This window comes from Mus pahari, chromosome 2 (assembly GCF_900095145.1).
Source record: "Mus pahari chromosome 2, PAHARI_EIJ_v1.1, whole genome shotgun sequence".
Classification (NCBI taxonomy): domain Eukaryota; kingdom Metazoa; phylum Chordata; class Mammalia; order Rodentia; family Muridae; genus Mus; species Mus pahari.
In genome coordinates, this window is record NC_034591.1 from 156,156,273 (window position 1) to 156,173,778 (window position 17,506).

Consider the following 17,506-nt stretch of genomic DNA (forward strand, 5'->3'; position numbering starts at 1 on the left):
AGTCCTCTATCAGATTTAGGATTGGTAAAAATCCTTTCCCAAACTGTTGGTGGCCTTTTTGTCTTGTGGACAGTGTCTTTTGCCTTACAGAAGCTTTGCAATTTTATGAGGTCCCATTTGTCAATTCTTGATTTTACAGCACAAGCCATTACACCAGACTTTTTAAAAGTAATTCTAAGAAACTCCCTTTTCTTTTCTTTTCTTTTTTTCCCCTTTGTTAATTTTTCTGATAGTATAAGAAGGAAAGGCAATATTGCCCTGGGATGTTCAAAAAGGCATTTGTTTGATTTTGGGAAAGATTCCAAAAGCAAGAAGAGCTGAGACTAGTAAATTGTAAAAGCTCACTCACTTTGCCCTGTGTGTTCCTTCGAGCTTATTTTCCTGGCTCTTGGCTCTGTTCTGTATAATGTAATCTACTCCTCTGCCTCCCCTATGAAATCTCCAGTAAAGTCAACAACTCTGATGATGTCCTGTAACCTGGAGCTAATTTGGAGGATAGGAGAGTGGTACTGAAGAAGCTGTAATGAAGTCAGGCAGGTGGCATATCTAGTCCACCCAAAGGCAGCTGATAATGTCTCCTAGTTTAGCCATTAAGTTATGAAGGACAGTAAATTGTTTTCCACATGATCTGTATTATATCTTGCAAAATCTCAGGTCCTGAATGTAGAATCCTGGAGGACAAAGAAACAAAAGCACAGGAGTCTCTGTGGTTCTGTTAGTTTATCTCTGACCTCGTCCAATGAAAAGCAAACAGCCATTGTCCCTTTTGTGCAGAGGGCAAGGTAATCCTGACATCTCACTCTTGGTAACCAGCAACTGAAGAAAGGAACATCAAGAAACAAAGCAGACAGGGCCGCACTGGCCCGTGTGCTTAGTTGTATATCTCCCCAGCCCAGAGAGCTTCACTTTAGCAGACCTTTGTACACATGGAACCAGCAAGGCAGTCGTATTCTCACACAGGATTCTGGAGGGAGGAGATCTACCTATAAAGAAATGGAAAAGCATGCGACAGAGGGATAACATGCCAAGGATAAAGAAATCTGAGCTTCCTCTTCACACAGAACAGTCCTTGACTGTCATACTTAACTGTCGTAGAGCTGAGAGGCTACACCCACCCAAGAGTTCATTACTTTGAATCTCTCCAACCTCCCACTCCCTACATGGCCAAGGATCCCACCCAAAGTCTTCCATGTACCGAGCCCATGTCCTATGCCCTGACACATTTTATAATTCTCATAACACAGAAGTTCATGTAACAAGGCAAAATATAATAAGCTGTATATACTCATAGAAGCTGCCTCTAGGTAGAATTAAGTCAGAGTTTAAGCCAAGGAGAATTCCCAGTATCTCAGTCATTTATAGGGAATGCTCTTGAGGGTGTAATTTTATTTTCTTGCTAGTGGGATGGAGTATGTATCAAATGCAGATCTGTGACTACACATATCTGATTCCTTTTAAATGGTGGTCTAGGGACCCTCTGTTGCTCCTTGCAGGCTCTGTTCTTGTTTCTGTAACCAGCAGAATCCTGTATGATGTGCTCACCCTCCAGGCCTATGAGGGTGACTGTCTTGACTTTCTCCAGGTCTCTGAGGGAGGCCATCTTTCTAGGGGGCTTCCCTGGCTTCCTTTCAGGAATAAGCTCTGTGCCCAGCTGCACTCCCATCCTCCTGGGATACTGCAAACCCTTCATCTGCATCAGGACCACATGGACTAGCAGCTTCTGTGAATAATGTCTTACCTCTTCCTTCAAGAGCTCATGAGAGCCGAGGAAGGAAATGCACATTTGATTTTGTTCACTGCAATATAAGCTGTGGCTACGTCAGTGTTTTGCACATCACTGCCATACTATAAATACTTGTCTAGTGAATAAAAAAACAAAAACAAACGAACAAAAAACCAAGTAGTTAAAAAGCAGGCCTAGATACATTTTGACTTCTTCCTATATAAGTTACCTTTGTATGTTCAAAAAAATAAGTGTTAGCCTTCTTAAAGCCAATCAGGGCCTGATTAAAGCTCAGAAGCCTGAGGCTGGGAGATCATAATGGCACCAAGGCCAGCCTGAGCTACAGAGTTCTAGGTTAGCACAGTCTAAAGTGAAACCTGACTGACCCTACTCCCCACCCCCAAGGCAAAACAGATTTCTTAGAGTGCCTTAAAACTCAACCCTGGTGACTTCCAGTCTCCATCTTTACTCTGGGCCACTAGGCCATGCTGGGGATTGAACCTGTGACCTCATGCATTCTAGGCAAATGCTTTCCAACTATGCCACCTTAGCCCAGCCCATTTAAAATGTTATTTGGAGATAGCACTCCACTCAGTTGTTCAGGCAGGTGTTTAACGTGCTTTGTACCCCAAGAATGTTTCAGTTTGCACTCCTGAGTAGCTGGCAGTATAGGCTTATGGCGTGAGGCTCAGCTAATGATTCCTGCTATATCCTTTAACATATATACTAGGAATAATTTTTTCTTTCCTGTAGAGTCACAAGTTCCCCCTGCAGCTCTTGAGCTTCATTTACAATTCTCCCAAGAAGCCCAAAGCATTTATCTTTATATAAACAATTAGTGGGGAAAGTTAGCACAGTGAGACTCTATCAATAATAAACAAAAACATTATGCCAGCTCTTGTCATTTCTCACGGCACCCTTAAAAATATCTGTGCTCAGATAGAACCACTTTGATTTCTCGTTGCCTTCTTTGCTGCTCCTGTGAACGTCTTGAATTCTGTGCTTGGCAGTGGTTTTGTTTTCCTTGGAAGTCAGCACTGTGCAACATACTGCTTGCGAAGTCTGTGATGCAGAAATTTATTATTGAAAAGAAGATGGAAAGAAGGGAGAATTTACTCTGTAAAGATGAAAATGACTTGGGGTCAAGGGCTGGGATGTTTTAAATACTTCATCTAACAGACTTGTCTCTCTTGAAGAATGTATAGTTTGTTCACAAGGAATAAATTTAAGAATTTGTATTTTACTCATTACAAGAACTGAAAAAAACAAAACAAAACAAAGCAACAACAACAACAACAAAAAACAAGGAATCTCTCTCTCTCTTTCCCCTCCCTCCCTCCCTCTTCCCCTCCCTCTCCCTCTTCCCTCTTCCCTCCCACCTTTCTCTGGATTCAGGAATTTTTGCCTGCCATGTATATATAGGCTTAACCCTGATGGCCTATATATCCTCATTCCTTCTGTAAGATAATTATCAAAATGTCGTTCCTCCAAGGAGTGATCAATGTGAATAATAGCCAAGGGAAATGTTTAAATAGATGGTGACAGGAAAGCATTTTTCTCTTTCTGCCTTCAGTAGCCATGGATCCTCAACTCCCAGCGTTTATGCATTTTCCATATCTCATCTCTTTCTCTTGTGTTTAGCACATCTTAAAGCCATACACATTCTTCTCTCAAAGGAGTTAATACTTTCAGATAATTTTCCCAGAATTGCTTAGGTGCCCTGCTGCTATTCATTTATCTCAAAGATTTAGTCCATTCGGGATAGATTGAAAGAAGAAAAATGCTGGGAATTTCTTTTGTTTGTTTGTTTCTTTGTTTTTTTGTTTTGTTTTGCTTTTTATTTCTGTTCCTGGTTGTCCTTGGGTCATAAATGTCTGTCATCGTCATTGTTTCCTCCTCCTCCTCTCCTTCCTCCTCCTCTTCCTTCCCCTCTCCTTCCTCCTCCCCTTCCCCCTACTCTTCTTCCTCTTCCTACTCTTCTTTTTCCTTTTCCTCTTCCTCCTTCCTTTAAAAATCTAACCCCCTGACTGCTTTGATCATCTGTAAGGCAACACTGAATCTATCAGATTAATCAAAGGAATGTGTGAGTTTATTATTGACAGAATAGCATGACGTCTGCGTGCTTTCATATATGTCCTGTTTTCCTTGATATTTCTTTTAGCAATATTTTAACTTTCAATCACTAATCAACAGAGTGGTCTGCAGAGCATCTAAGCACTTTCTAAAACCCCCTGCCCCGTGTGGTCCTGTTTTTCCAGAAATATTTGCTACCACTTTTGCATTAAGCACAATCACAGAAAATACTGCAACAGTCCCCATGCACTCAATGCTGAAGTAATAAATGATAATTTGAGCTCAAATTATTTTAATTAAAAAATAGAGTTTAAGGGTTAAAGCCTTAAACCTGTAGGGAGAGATGCCCAGTTAATTTTCTTTAATGCCCTTCTTGTTTAGAAATCTCTCTGGTATCTCACTTATTATAGTTAGAATTAATTCCTTTCATATCATATAAAACAAGATGTTCATATCATATGAACATGTCATATGGAGTTCCACATGTAACTTTTGATGACCTGAAAAATAACAGTAGTCTATATTAAAAACCAAAAAGAAGCAAAAACAAATAAAAAACTAAAAACAAAGTCAAGGGTTAGTGAGGTGGCTTGGTACTTAACCACTGCTCTTTTAGAGGACCTGGATATGCCTCCTGGTATGCATGTGTGCTTGTACACACAAACATACACACAGTCACATACACATACTCTCACATGCATACATACTTGTGTGCACACACTCACACACACACTCACATGTACACACATCCACGCACATACACACACTCTCATGTGCATACACACTCTCATGCACACCCCTCACACACACATGTACACACTCACATGCACACATACACTCACATACACACACTCTCAAACACATACACATTCGTGTGCACATACACTCACACACATGTATACACGCACATGCATACACACACATTCCTATGAACACACACTCTCACACGCATACACACTTGTGTGTACACACTCTTACACATTTGTACACACTCACATACAAATACACTCTCACATGCATACACACACACACACACACACACACACACTCCCATGCACACACAGCTCCTGACAACCATCTGTTACTAAAGTTCCAAGGTACCTGATGCCCTCTGCCTGCTACTACAGGCTTCTGTATGCATATGGAGCACAGAAGCTCAGGCAGGCACACTCGCATAAAATAAGTCTTTAAATATACCACATTCTTGCTCAAATCCTACCTTTTAAATGTAATGTTATATAAATGTTTGTAATAGAGTAAAATATAATTCATTTACACTAATGTTCTTTCATTACTTTATCATATGATGCTGGGAACTTGCTGTCCCTGATAGATAAGACACTTGACCAGTTATTATTATTTTTTTAAAGAAAGGGCAAAATTTAGACAGTGAGATTTTGCAGAAGAGTTTTTAGAAGTTCAGATTTACAAACTACTGAGTTGATCTTTTCTTGTGTAATACATTATGATCCGAATTTGTGTACAATTGAAAAATAACATTATTCCTGGGCTAAAGACAGTTAAGATATTTAAGATGTGAGTGATGGGGTAGAGGAGAAACTTCATGTTTTTCTCATTTTCTGTTCTAAGGAAAACATCACCTTCTTGACTTGATGCTGCAGGCAAATATTGTGTCTTTAATCCATGAGGCTTAGATTATGATTTTTACTTAGAAATTAATTTACCTGTGTTTACTGTGACAGCCATGGGTAGCAGACTTTGCCAGTTTATTCTAACCCGGCTGGTTTGAAATCAGTAGGGTAGGTGGTCATCTCACTAACCAGCATCCTATAGAGTATTCTTTCCCAAATAGTTTAATAAATCACATTGCCACCAGTACAGGTTCACTCCACCCTGCCACCCATCTCTCCATACATACATCCTTCCTGGTGTTAGTACGTGCCAATTGTAAGGTCACTATGGGGCCTGTCATTGATGTGTGTCAAGAATTGATTTTTGAGAGTTCTAGAGAACAAATAATTAAATGACTTTATTTAAATATTTATAAACCATACTGATTATTTGATTAATTGATTTGTATTTGTGAACCTCATAAGCAACTTTAAATTAGAATTAATGAGCACTTGCCAAAAAGCAATGCCCATATATCAGAAATTTAAAAATTAAAACATTAAAGAAATCTGAATTGTGTGAGCATTTAATTTTGAATAATAGTTGGCTAATTTTGCCCAAATTATGTGCTAGCCAAACTGTAATTAAATCATTACAATAAAGTTGCTGAGGGCAATGATCAACTGTGTCTTGTAAAATGAGGAGCATAAATTACCTTAGTTTATTTTGACTTATCATGCCACAAAGATTTTTTTTACGCAATTTTGGTCAAAGAGTCTAAAGTCAAATTTTAATTGCACTCTGCAAATTAATCTCATACTATAACTTATTGGTTGATTTGTATTCTGTTGTATAACAGATTTTAGCAGATAGTTGTTACTGGACTTTTATAATTTGATTTACTTAGTTCAAAGGGCATGCTTTTTAAAAGACATTTTTATTTCTAGCTTATGGGAATGAGTTGCTTTCTTGCATATATGTATGTGCACTGTGTGTATGCCTAATGCCCTTGGATGCCCTTCAGATTCCCTGGAACTAGAGTGTAGAGTTGGCTGTAAGCTACCATGTAGGTCCTGGATCTGAAGCTGAGTCTTCCTTAAGAGCAGCAAATGCTCTTAACCAAGGGCCCATATTTCTAGCCCTAAAAGATTTGCGCACACACACACACACACACACACACACACACACACACACACACACATATATATATATATATATATATATATATATATTACACATGCATAATTTATTTATATATTTGCATTTGCTATAAGCAAGGAATATTTTGTATTGCTTTTCTTCTTTGCTTTCTACCATGTAGTCATGGTGATAAGTTTACTGTTTTAATAGGCAACAGAAGTACCTTCTTTCCTTTCATTTCCAATAAAACTAACATTTTTCCCGTAAGTTAATTAGAGTCGAATCTTTTTTATCTTTTTAAAATCGGTGCTGGAATCAAAGCCCTTCTTCTCTTGCTGAGCTGCAGCCTCCTAACTTTCACATGTGTTTTATAAGTTGGTAGTGTTGCTTCTTCAGCTCTTCTGCTATAATATAACATTCAAAGTAAAGATAGCATCCAAATAAACAGAGGTGGCGATCATCTCATATGTTATATTTTATTTTTGAGGCACAGGTGAATTTTACTACAGAACTTTCATGTAGACCCAAGCACATGGATAAGAGAGAGGGGCACTTGGAGAAAGGACTTTGTGCACCCAAGGGCATTTACATGAACCTTTCAACAGAAAGCCACCATTCATTTTCCTTTTGGTGATAAAAAATATCTAAAAATTTACTTTCTCACCAGATATCCATTACATCGGACATTATTTTCTATATGTGTCATTCTGTATATTACACTCTTAGACACAATCCCCCATTATGACTTATGCCTTTGTTATCATAGTCATGCCTTCTTTAGTATTATTTAAAATATTCTGTTAGGTTTTGATGAAATTCACTTGTGCCTGTCAATTTCAGGCTGCACACCAGAGACTGAGGGATATGGGTTTTGATGAAATTCACTTGCGCCTGTCAATTTGAGCAGTATAATCAATGTATAGAATTCAATCTTCTACAGTAAGGATTTTTAGCCATCAGTTAAGCCTTAGCCTTTGTTCTGCACAGATGTCTGTTTTCCAGGGTTCCTTTCAAAGGCACACTGCTGCTTCTGTTATTGTGGCAGCTTGCTACTGTATCCACTGAGGGCTCAGGCTGCACACCAGAGACTGAGGGATGTGGGTAGATGTATCTGCTTCTTGCTGTTGGTGAGCTTCCTGGCTGTAAGTGGCCCTTCAGTTTGTAATTATGGGGAGTGCGTGTACAGGGGAAATGAGTGATGTCTCATTCCTCCCAGTTCCTATAAACATGTATATTTCTTTAATATTTTTTCCTGAAAAAAATTACTTTTTAACAAATAAAAATTCTGCAGTGTAGGTGAAGTCTCTGGAGATATTCTTATTTTGGGGACAACTTGATACTACTTTATACTTTGTTTTAAAGATACATAAGCATTACATTTTGTAACTTGTGGGAACATTTCCTGTTAAATGGGCTGATTCTGGGTGTTTTCTTCTCTTCCTTCTGTTTGCTTAGTTTGCTTTTGTTTTGCCTTTGGTTGTTTGTTTTGTTTTGATTTGCGACAGTCTAGTGTAGCTCACAGTGGCTTCTGACTTGATTTAAACTCTGATCCTTCTACCCAACCTCTCTGTGGCAGTGTCACAGGTGTGCACCGCACAGGTGTGCACCACCAGACCAGGCTCTTCATTGTACACCTTGAATCGGCCGCGTTTTTGCTGTGTTACCAATGCCGGAAGAGAATTGAGGATAACTAAAAATGAGGCTGGCCTGCTGCTGCTTCTTACAGACAGTGCTTTAGACAGCCTCATTGGGTGACTTACGGTGTTTATTTCCCTTGGCAGCCACAGGCTTGCTGACATGAAGTTTTGCATAATTTGACTTGTATTCAGGATTTTTCTGTCAAAGATACTAAAGCCATAAATAGTGTATTCTTCCTACTAGAGATATTCAGGTACCTTTGGTACTAGTATGGTTTGAAATGCTAGCTATCAAGGCAATTTATTCCTTCATGTTTATTTGCTCATGATATCTACTTGATACCATTCCTATTAGAAAACAGATTCAGCAGTTTAATTATTCTTTCAAGGCATGAGTAAGAATGCTGGTCACATAAAATATGCACCTAACTTACCATAACTACCGTCTTGTGCTTACAGCTCATGGGCCATTCAGAATGGGACCACAAGAGAGGGCCACGAGGATCCCAGGTAAGTGCCCTCTCTTTCATTTTCTCAGGTTCTGTTTCTTAATGCTGTGAAGAATAGATGCTGTGAAATTCAAGAAATAATAATCAGCAGACAGAGGAAGAGGCAAAATAATTTTTCCATTTGTTTTTATTTATGCTAGCTTCAGTTATTAAAGTCTGGATTCCAAGACCCACAGGCAGATGTCAGTCATTTCCTCCTGAGACCTTCCTGGTCTTCCAGATTGCTCCGTGTTTATGTGCATGTGAACTTTATATTCCTCTCGACTCTGCAGAAGGCATTGTGATCAACAGCCCACTCCCTGGACCTCATTCACTTCCTTTGATAATTTTCCATGGGCTCTCTTCTTCCCCTCCTCTATCTTCCTGTTTCTGGTTAAATATTCTGAAATATAATCACGGGCAAACTCTGAACTAATTAAGAAAATTTTGTCTCCAAATTAATCGTCTTTGTCTAAGGAATAGAGATGAAAGGATCTATTATTTTTGAAAAGAAACAAATTCTAACCCCTTCTATATTACCAGACTGTTCTCATTGTCTCGTTTTATGTCTTAGGCAAAAGGAAAAAGCTTCCATGACGCATTTATTCCCTTCAATGACCTAATTAGACAATGTGGATATGGTTTTCTTCCATAATCACATTGCCTGACAGAATAAAGGCTTGGTTTCACACTCAGAAGATGCCCTTTCCTCTCAGGATATTTTGTAAAGATGTAGAAGATATATTTTTTTCTCATCACAGCCTCTGTTTACCTGACTGTAAACATGACCACGAAAAAGTATGTGGCTGGAACTTCTTAGCCCTACATTCACATATGTGAATGTAATGTGCAGTAAATGTCTGCTTGTTGTCAAATGTGGGCCACTCCTGGGTGTATTTCAAGTGTATATGTGCCTGTATCCTTTCTCTGTGTGTGGATAACTATTCACTTAAATCACTGGGAAAATGATGTCAACTCAGTGAGCTGTTTCAATGCTGCTGTTAGATGATCTGCCTTTTTTTCTATTTATTTTATTTTACTTCAACTTTTATTCAATATTTTTTAAAAAAAATTTATTAAGCATTTCTAATGAGGATGTTTAGGTAAAATATTACTGAATATATAGTATTAAACAACAGAGATGTAGTAGAAAACCAAACTAATACTATGAATCTATTATCATAGAAGCTGTGATTCTTTTTATCTATACCAGTTGAATTAATGAGTGATATAAGCAAACTCGAATCAGGATTGTCCTGTGTCCTATGCTTTCTTCTCTGCTTCCGATTCTCTGGCACTTATCTCTCTGTTCACATCTTTAACATCTTAAGTCACAGCTTGCTGCATTGTAGGTAGTGAATTGTTGATATTAACAGAATAAATTCCATATGATTGAAAACCACCAATAGAAAGAAACAGCACCAGGCTGAGATATGGCTCAGTTATTAAGAGCAAGAACTTTTCTTGCAGAGGAACTGAATTTGGTTCCTAGCACTCACGTGAGGTGACTCAAAAAGGCCTGTAACTCCAATTCCAGGGATTCCAATGTCTCTGAGCTCCAGAGGCATACACATCCACAAAACAAACTGCACATATGCAAATCTGCACACACACAAAACTGCACATACACATACAAAACCACACATACACACAAAAGTGCACATATACAAAACTGCACATAAACAAAACTGCATATATACAAAACTGCACATACACACAAAAACTGCACATATACAAAGCTGCACATGTACAAAACTGCACACACACACACACACAAACCTATACATATAGAAAACAGTACATACAGTCACAAAACTGTACATATACAAAACTGCATGTATACAAAACTGCACATGCAAAACTGCACATGCAAAACTGCACAACTTAAAAAGAGTTATCAAAATAGTTAATTAATAAACAGCATAAATAAGTCCATAGTTTCTGATTGTTACTGCCTAAATGCTTTGATGTCTAAGCAATTTTTTGAAGACATGTACTGCCAAATGAATGTAGTAAAATATATACATATATTGTTTTTTAAAGTATGCTTGCCTCTAAAGGCCCATTGTGCTATAATTTATATTAAAGTTGGGTTTGGTCACATTGTCATATAAATTATAAGAAAAAGTATCCTCCTATTAGTTGTAAGTATAAAAGAAAACACAGAGTAAAGCAAATTATATTCTAAGTATTATATATAAGTATAAAAGCTTACAATTTTACATGTAAAAGTGTTTCCATAAATTTCATAAAACTTAGATGACTTTAGAAAGCCTGCTTGGTTCTGAAAAGCAAATGAGTTAGCTGAATTAGCTAACAATACAATCTCCTGCTCAAAGTAATTGTATCATGCACAGCAGGGACTTCTTGTACCTTTCCACCAGTGGAGTGATTCTTAATTTAGTATACCTTTGTTGCATTGAGCCTTCAAGTAACATGGAAAATGTCAAAGTAAAAATGCTCACTAAGCAGTAAGAACAGTCAGGGGTGAACCCTTCATCCTTCCAAAATTCGAGAAAGCTAAATGGAGCACTAGGTAACCACCTCTGACCTAATTCAAATTTCTTCCCACATTGCTGTCATAAGAAACCAGAAGCATTGGGTTGACTACTAGTCTCTTCCTCTCTTCCTGTCTTCTAAACACATATAATATTCTTAAAAGGTTCAGTCTAATATGAACTAACCAGTTCCCCCAGAGCTTGGGTCTCTAGCTGCATATGTAGCAGAAGATGGCCTAGTCGGCCATCACTGGGAAGAGAGGCCCCTTGGTCTTGCAAACTTTATTTGCCCCATACAGGGGAACACCAGGGCCAAGAAGCGGGAGTGGGTGGGTAGGGGAGTGGGGGGGAGGGTATAGGGGACTTTGGGGATAGCATTTGAAATGTAAATGAAGTAAATACCTAATAAAAAACCGGAAAAACAAAACAAAACAAAAAAACAAAAAAACAAAAAAAAATAAAAGGTTCAATTTTTCACAGGGAATGTCAATCATGCTTCATCTGAATGCCTATTATGTAATATTTAACCAACACTCCAAGGCCTTAGTGAAATCCAATCTTATTTTGGTCTAATTTAGAATGGGTTACAAGCACTTACTTTATGTTACTACATGAGGGCTATGGTTTGAAATAGAGCAGTCGTTTGGGTGTGGAGAGATGGCTCAGTGGTTAAGAGCATGCACTACTCTTACAAGAGGATCTATGACCCAATTCTAGCACCAGTGTCAGATAACTGACAACTGCCTATAACTCCAGCTCCAGGGAATCTGAAACCCCATCTCTTCTAGGATCTGACACACAGACATGCATACTCAGCTGCAAAGACCCATAATCACACACATGGTTTGAAATAATAAAATAAGTATTGAAAAAGAAATAGAACCATTTATTTTTCTATTTGTAATTCCCAAATAAGGCATCTGGCAGAAAAAATACCCAGTAAATAAACAAAATGTAACGGAACTTTGGCGATGGAAGATAGTTCTTTCTGTCTAGTGGAATTATGAATATTTCATAGAAATGGTACCAGCAGAGACAAGTCTTAGTTGTTAGGCAAGTCTCCAGAGTACACAGAGGGAAAAGTGGATGATACTATTCAAATAACATTCTGAACTGGGACATAACTGCATATTTGTGAATTTTCTTCATAGCTTTACTTTGAAACCTATTGAGTAAGGATGTTATCTGTTGTGAATTCTACACAGTATTGATGAGACAGGTACTGTCACAGGAATTACTCTAAAGGGCTGAGACACAATGCCATATGACATTAATGAGATCAAAGGGGAGAATATAAGGATGGTTGAGTTAGAACATTGGGAGATGCTGTGCCACAACAGAGACCTTCAAAGGGGAGTTGGCAGTGTCAGTGCGAGTGCCAGCAGTGAGCAGCCAGGATGGTAATTCCAGAAGGAAGCTTCACACCAATACGCGAGGGACTACTCTAGCTGTACTGCGGCCAGAAGAGAACAAATGTCAATCTGGAAATGCTAGTTGTGCATGCGATAATTTAACTACAGCGGCAGATAGACTCCCAGAAGAATATCTGAAGAGAAAAACAGAAGAAAGGCCAGTTCTTGGGAATTACTCACTGGTCAGGCTGAGAGGAAGCCAGAGAAGGAGGTGCTGTGTGCACATGGTGCACATGAAATCAGCAGTGGGAGAAAATGAGCCAGAACTGAGCAGTACTGTCAGAGAGAAGAGGGCTAAGACCACAGACTCAAGAGAATGAAAATGATGGGAATATCTTTGGGTTGCTTTTGATAAAGAGGTGATGTTATAAAGGGGATTCCAGGAGATGAACCAAGATTAGGGTGAGATGGAAAAGCTTTGTTCAAAAGAAAGGTAGAATTGTGGAGAGAGGCAGGGACAGGAGGGAATTAAATGCACAAGAAATGCGGAACAAAGCATCGGAGTAGCTCCATACCTGCCTAATGATGGGGAGTCTGCTGACCAAGGTGCAGAGTGCGCCATGTACGAAGGGGTCCCTTTGGCTCCTGTGTATAAGGTTTTCTTTCACACAGCCCATCTCCCCCTCCCTCTCCATCCCAGCCATATATACCACTCCAGAAAACCTGAGCATATTCCCAGATGAACAACATATTGGAGAATGCCCCAAAAGCATATGCAAATATGGAAAAGCTTTGGAAAATAATATCTGTCCCACAGCTGGAGAAGGAATGGTGACCAGTCATACAAAATGATTAGCAGGCTTCTGACCCAAGGCCTTTTCCTTTTCTTGGGAGGGAGATCTTGAATGGTTGAAATAATGTTGCAGCTATCAAAGGGAGAGATAGCTTGGGGCATGAGCATTGAGAAATCCTGGCAGGAATAGAGATGATCATTCATGCCTGTTATTTCTCAGCATTTAGGAGAATGAGACAGACAGAAGGGTCACACAGAGCTTGAGAGCCGTCTGGGCTATAGGGCAAGACCTCAAGAATTAAATAGTTAATTATTGGGTAGGTAGATAGCTAACCTAGAAGAAACTATAGAGATGTTTCATCAGCAGTTCTGAATTTTCTGAGTGACAATTTCGTATGTGTTTTATTCTAAGAAAGTTCAGCATACACTGTTCTTACACAGGGTCCAGTTTTGATTCCTATCACACACACTGATGATTTACACTCTCTGCAACTCCAGTCATAGGGGATCTGATACACTGTTTTGACCTCCGTGGGTACTAGACACATAAACTGTACATAGATTCACAGAGACAAACCCTCGCGAAAACCTCCTCTGGTATCCATGGGTACCAGGCACACAAATGGTGCTCTCATACATGGACACAAACACTCATACATGAACAATAAAAGTTAACAAATCCTTTTTAAATAGTAAAATGTGAATGTACAGAAATATTTTTTTAAAAAAGGAAAGCATGCATATACAGGCTAGTGATATGGCTTAGCTGGTAGAGTGTCTGCTCTCAATCCTGAGGGTAAGCTGAGTTCCATGCCCAGGACCTATGTATTAGAGGGAATCAATTCCTACTTTTGTCCCTCAGACACATGGATGTATATGAACAATAGTACATGTAATTTTTAAGAAAAAACATGACATTTTTAACTTTTGAGAAATCAACATTGAACAAAATAATTTTCATCTTCATATACTTGCGAGGAAGCAAGTTTTGTTGAACATTTAGTTTTATCTAAGGTCAACTTTAATCTTTAACCAGGATAGAGTTAATTTCTTGAGGATTCTTCTAGAGGCTTAAAAATAAGAATTTTCTCAAATTTCCCTTCATTCTTCATGTTTATATCATATATGAATTATTCAGTATCAAAGTTATTGTAATCCTTTTATATCAAAAACTACCTCTCTTGCTCTGAATAAAGTCCACCACCTACTTGCATATCCTTGTTAAGATTCAGCAAGAATTTTATGTAAGCTTGTTTGTGTTATAGTCAATAATTCTCTTACTTAATCCATCAGCTTACAGGATGCAGTTAATCTTTGTGGTTTCTACTTTCTGCTTTTTGGAGCATCTGCACTCAGTTGTTAGATTATCCAAATATAGGAAAAATGCTAAATGATAAATAAACTTCCAGGATCACTCAGAGATCCTTCATGTGGCGCCGTTCCCAGTAATACCACATGAATTCAGGGCATGACATTCTCAGAAGGCAATTATGCCTCCCCTCCCCCCTAAATTCTTGATGAAAAATTTTCCAGTGGGAAGTTAAAAGAAGCAACTGAAAAATACTATCCTACAAAAGGTACTTAGTTGCGGAGTGTGTGTGTGGGAAGGATTCCAAGAACCCCAAATTTACTTATCACGTGTTGGATGGTCTAGTTTGTGGATCTATGAACTTCCTATCATTTGGACAAATGGGAAACTAAAATATTTTTCTTTATCAATAAGTACTTACAGATTCTTTATTTTTCTCTTTAGTGTATTATAGATGTCCTACTGACAGCTAGGCTTTGTCAGCTTGGTGTGACTGAAGTCTTGCTTTAGATAATGAGGTTCTGGTTTTACTGTTCATAAATAATTGAATTTGTTAATATGCAGAGCATAAAGGTAGGTGAATAATTGGTGGAAAATGTTAATGTATTGGGATCCTAGAATCTTTCAAAGCAGCCTCTGAACTATGTTAGTGGTAGGGCCTTTATTGTCCGTGGCATCCTGGTGATGCCAGTACATGAAAATGCTAGAGTATAAAGCAATTCCCAAGCCCACTTATCTTTTACAGCTTTAAGTCTTCTGGTTACATTTGGTGAGGAAACCATTGTGCCTCACTTTTCTGTCAGTCTGGATATACAAAAGAATGGATAGCTAACTTAACCCTTTGCTGATAAATTTCTTATTCAGTAGTGGTCATTTATTTTCTTGGTTAAATAATTAATTTTTATAAGAGAATGTAAAGAACAATATAAAATCTTCCAGATTGCTCTGGAACAATGCCATATAAATGTATTAAAGTTATTTTTTTCTTAACTCATGCCCAGTCACATTTCCTAGGAATTTATTATGAGGGATTAGTGTGAGCAGAGCAGGAGATATTATTCCATTGTCCAAGTGCCGAGTGTGTTGCTATTGTTAGCACTTCATTAGTAGAGTTCACTGCTAAGACTACTTTGTTCACAAACTTTCACTTGGATTTTTTTTTCACTTTTCCACAAGAGTATCAACTCAATAATGGATTAGACATCATTCCAATTATGGTCTATTTTGGAGTCCTTCTCCAAACAAGCATTTATTGACTGATCTAGTGTTGGTGTAGCATGTGTATGTGCTTGTGGAGGTTGGAAGAGGGCATTAGATTCCATGAGCTGGATTTATGGAAGGCCATAAGCATCCGAGTAGATGCTGTGAGCTGAACTAGAGTTCTCTGGAATAGCAGCAAGTTGTCTTAATCATTGAGCTATCTCTCCATATCTCCTGTTGTGCTTTCTATGTTTGTGTCTGGTACATTGTGAAATTGTTTCAGATTTTGCTACTGTGGCTTTGGACATTGCAAGTTCATGGCTAGGCCTATGCATTTTAGGTGTAACTTTGTCATCTTGTATAGTAGTCACCAGAAGGGACACACACAATCACCTCTGTTATCACATAAGCTTGGAGACTCTGAAATCTTCTTTCTTCAATTTGTGAAGTTATTTTTAAAAATCTCAATAACAGACATGTCTTGCTTTTGTCCTCTGCAATGAGAAACCATACGAACTAATACGAACATTTCTCATACAAGTGCCTTTGACATAAATACACAAATTCTGGAAACTAATTTTGCAGGTTTAAAGTTGTTCTCTTCAGCAGAATCTTTCTGGCATGTGCAATAGTATCTGGGTTTGGTGGTTGATGATGGGATGGATCCCTGGGTGGGGTAGTCTCTGGATAGTCCATCCTTTCATCTTAGCTCTAAATTTTGTCTCTCTATCTATATTCTTTCATGGGTATTTTGTTCCTTCTTCTAAGGAGGAATGAAGTATCCACACGATGGTCTTCCCTCTTGGTTTTCTTGTGTTTTGGAAAATGCATCTCGAGCATTCTAAGTCTCTGGGCTAATATCTGCTTATCAGTAAATGCATATCTAGTGACTTCTTTTGTGATTGGGTTACCTCACTAAGGATGATATCCTCCAGATACATCCATTTGCCCAAGAATTTCATAAATTCATCATTTTTAATAGCTGAGTAGTACTCCATTTTGTAAATGTACCACAGTTTCTGTATCCATTCCTCTATTGAAGGACATCTGGTATAGCAATCTCTTGTGAGGCTATGCCAGTGCCTGGCAAACACAGAAGTGGATGCTCACAGTCAGCTATTGGATGAAACACAGAGCCCCCAGTGGAGGAGCTAGAGAAAGTACCCAAGGAGCTGAAGGGGGCTGCAACCCTATAGGTGGAACAACAATATGAACTAACCAGTAACCCCTGAGCTCGTGTCTCTAGCTGCATATGTAGCAGAAGATGGCCTAGTCAGCCATCATTGGGAAGAGAGGCCCCTTGGTCTTGCAAACTTTATATGACCCAGCACAGGGGAAGGCCAGGGCCAAGAAGTGGGAGTGGGAGGGTAGGGGAGCAGGGGCAGGGGGAGGGTATAGGGAACTTTCAGGATAGCATTTGAAATGTAAATAAAATATCTAATAAAAAATTAAAAAATAAAGTTGTTCCCTTTAATTCAGTTGAAAGAATGGGCAAAAACTGCAGTAACTTCAGAGCCTTTTGTTTTATCTGAGCACTGCAGAGTCTGATAACAGGAGACAAATGCAGCCACCCTTTCCCAGTGGATGCAATGAAGACAATCATGAAACATGTCCAAGTGGTGTTGGTCAGGGAAGCAACATTGTTTTTGGTTGGGATTATAGCCTTGTCTCTGCTGTGTGTGCAGAAGGGGGTTGGTGACTGTGGGTTGAATAGCTTTGGC

At 38.6% G+C, this 17,506-nt stretch overlaps 1 protein-coding gene across 1 annotated transcript in view; it reads left to right on the top strand.

Moving 5' to 3' along the window:
* Pde3a (phosphodiesterase 3A) overlaps positions 1 to 17,506 on the top strand; it is a 256,796-nt gene that overhangs the window by 140,346 nt on the left and 98,944 nt on the right. The window contains exon 2 of the mRNA XM_021190361.2: positions 8,605 to 8,655. Coding sequence (XP_021046020.1) covers positions 8,605 to 8,655 — 51 coding nt within the window. The remainder of the gene's footprint in view (positions 1 to 8,604; positions 8,656 to 17,506) is intronic.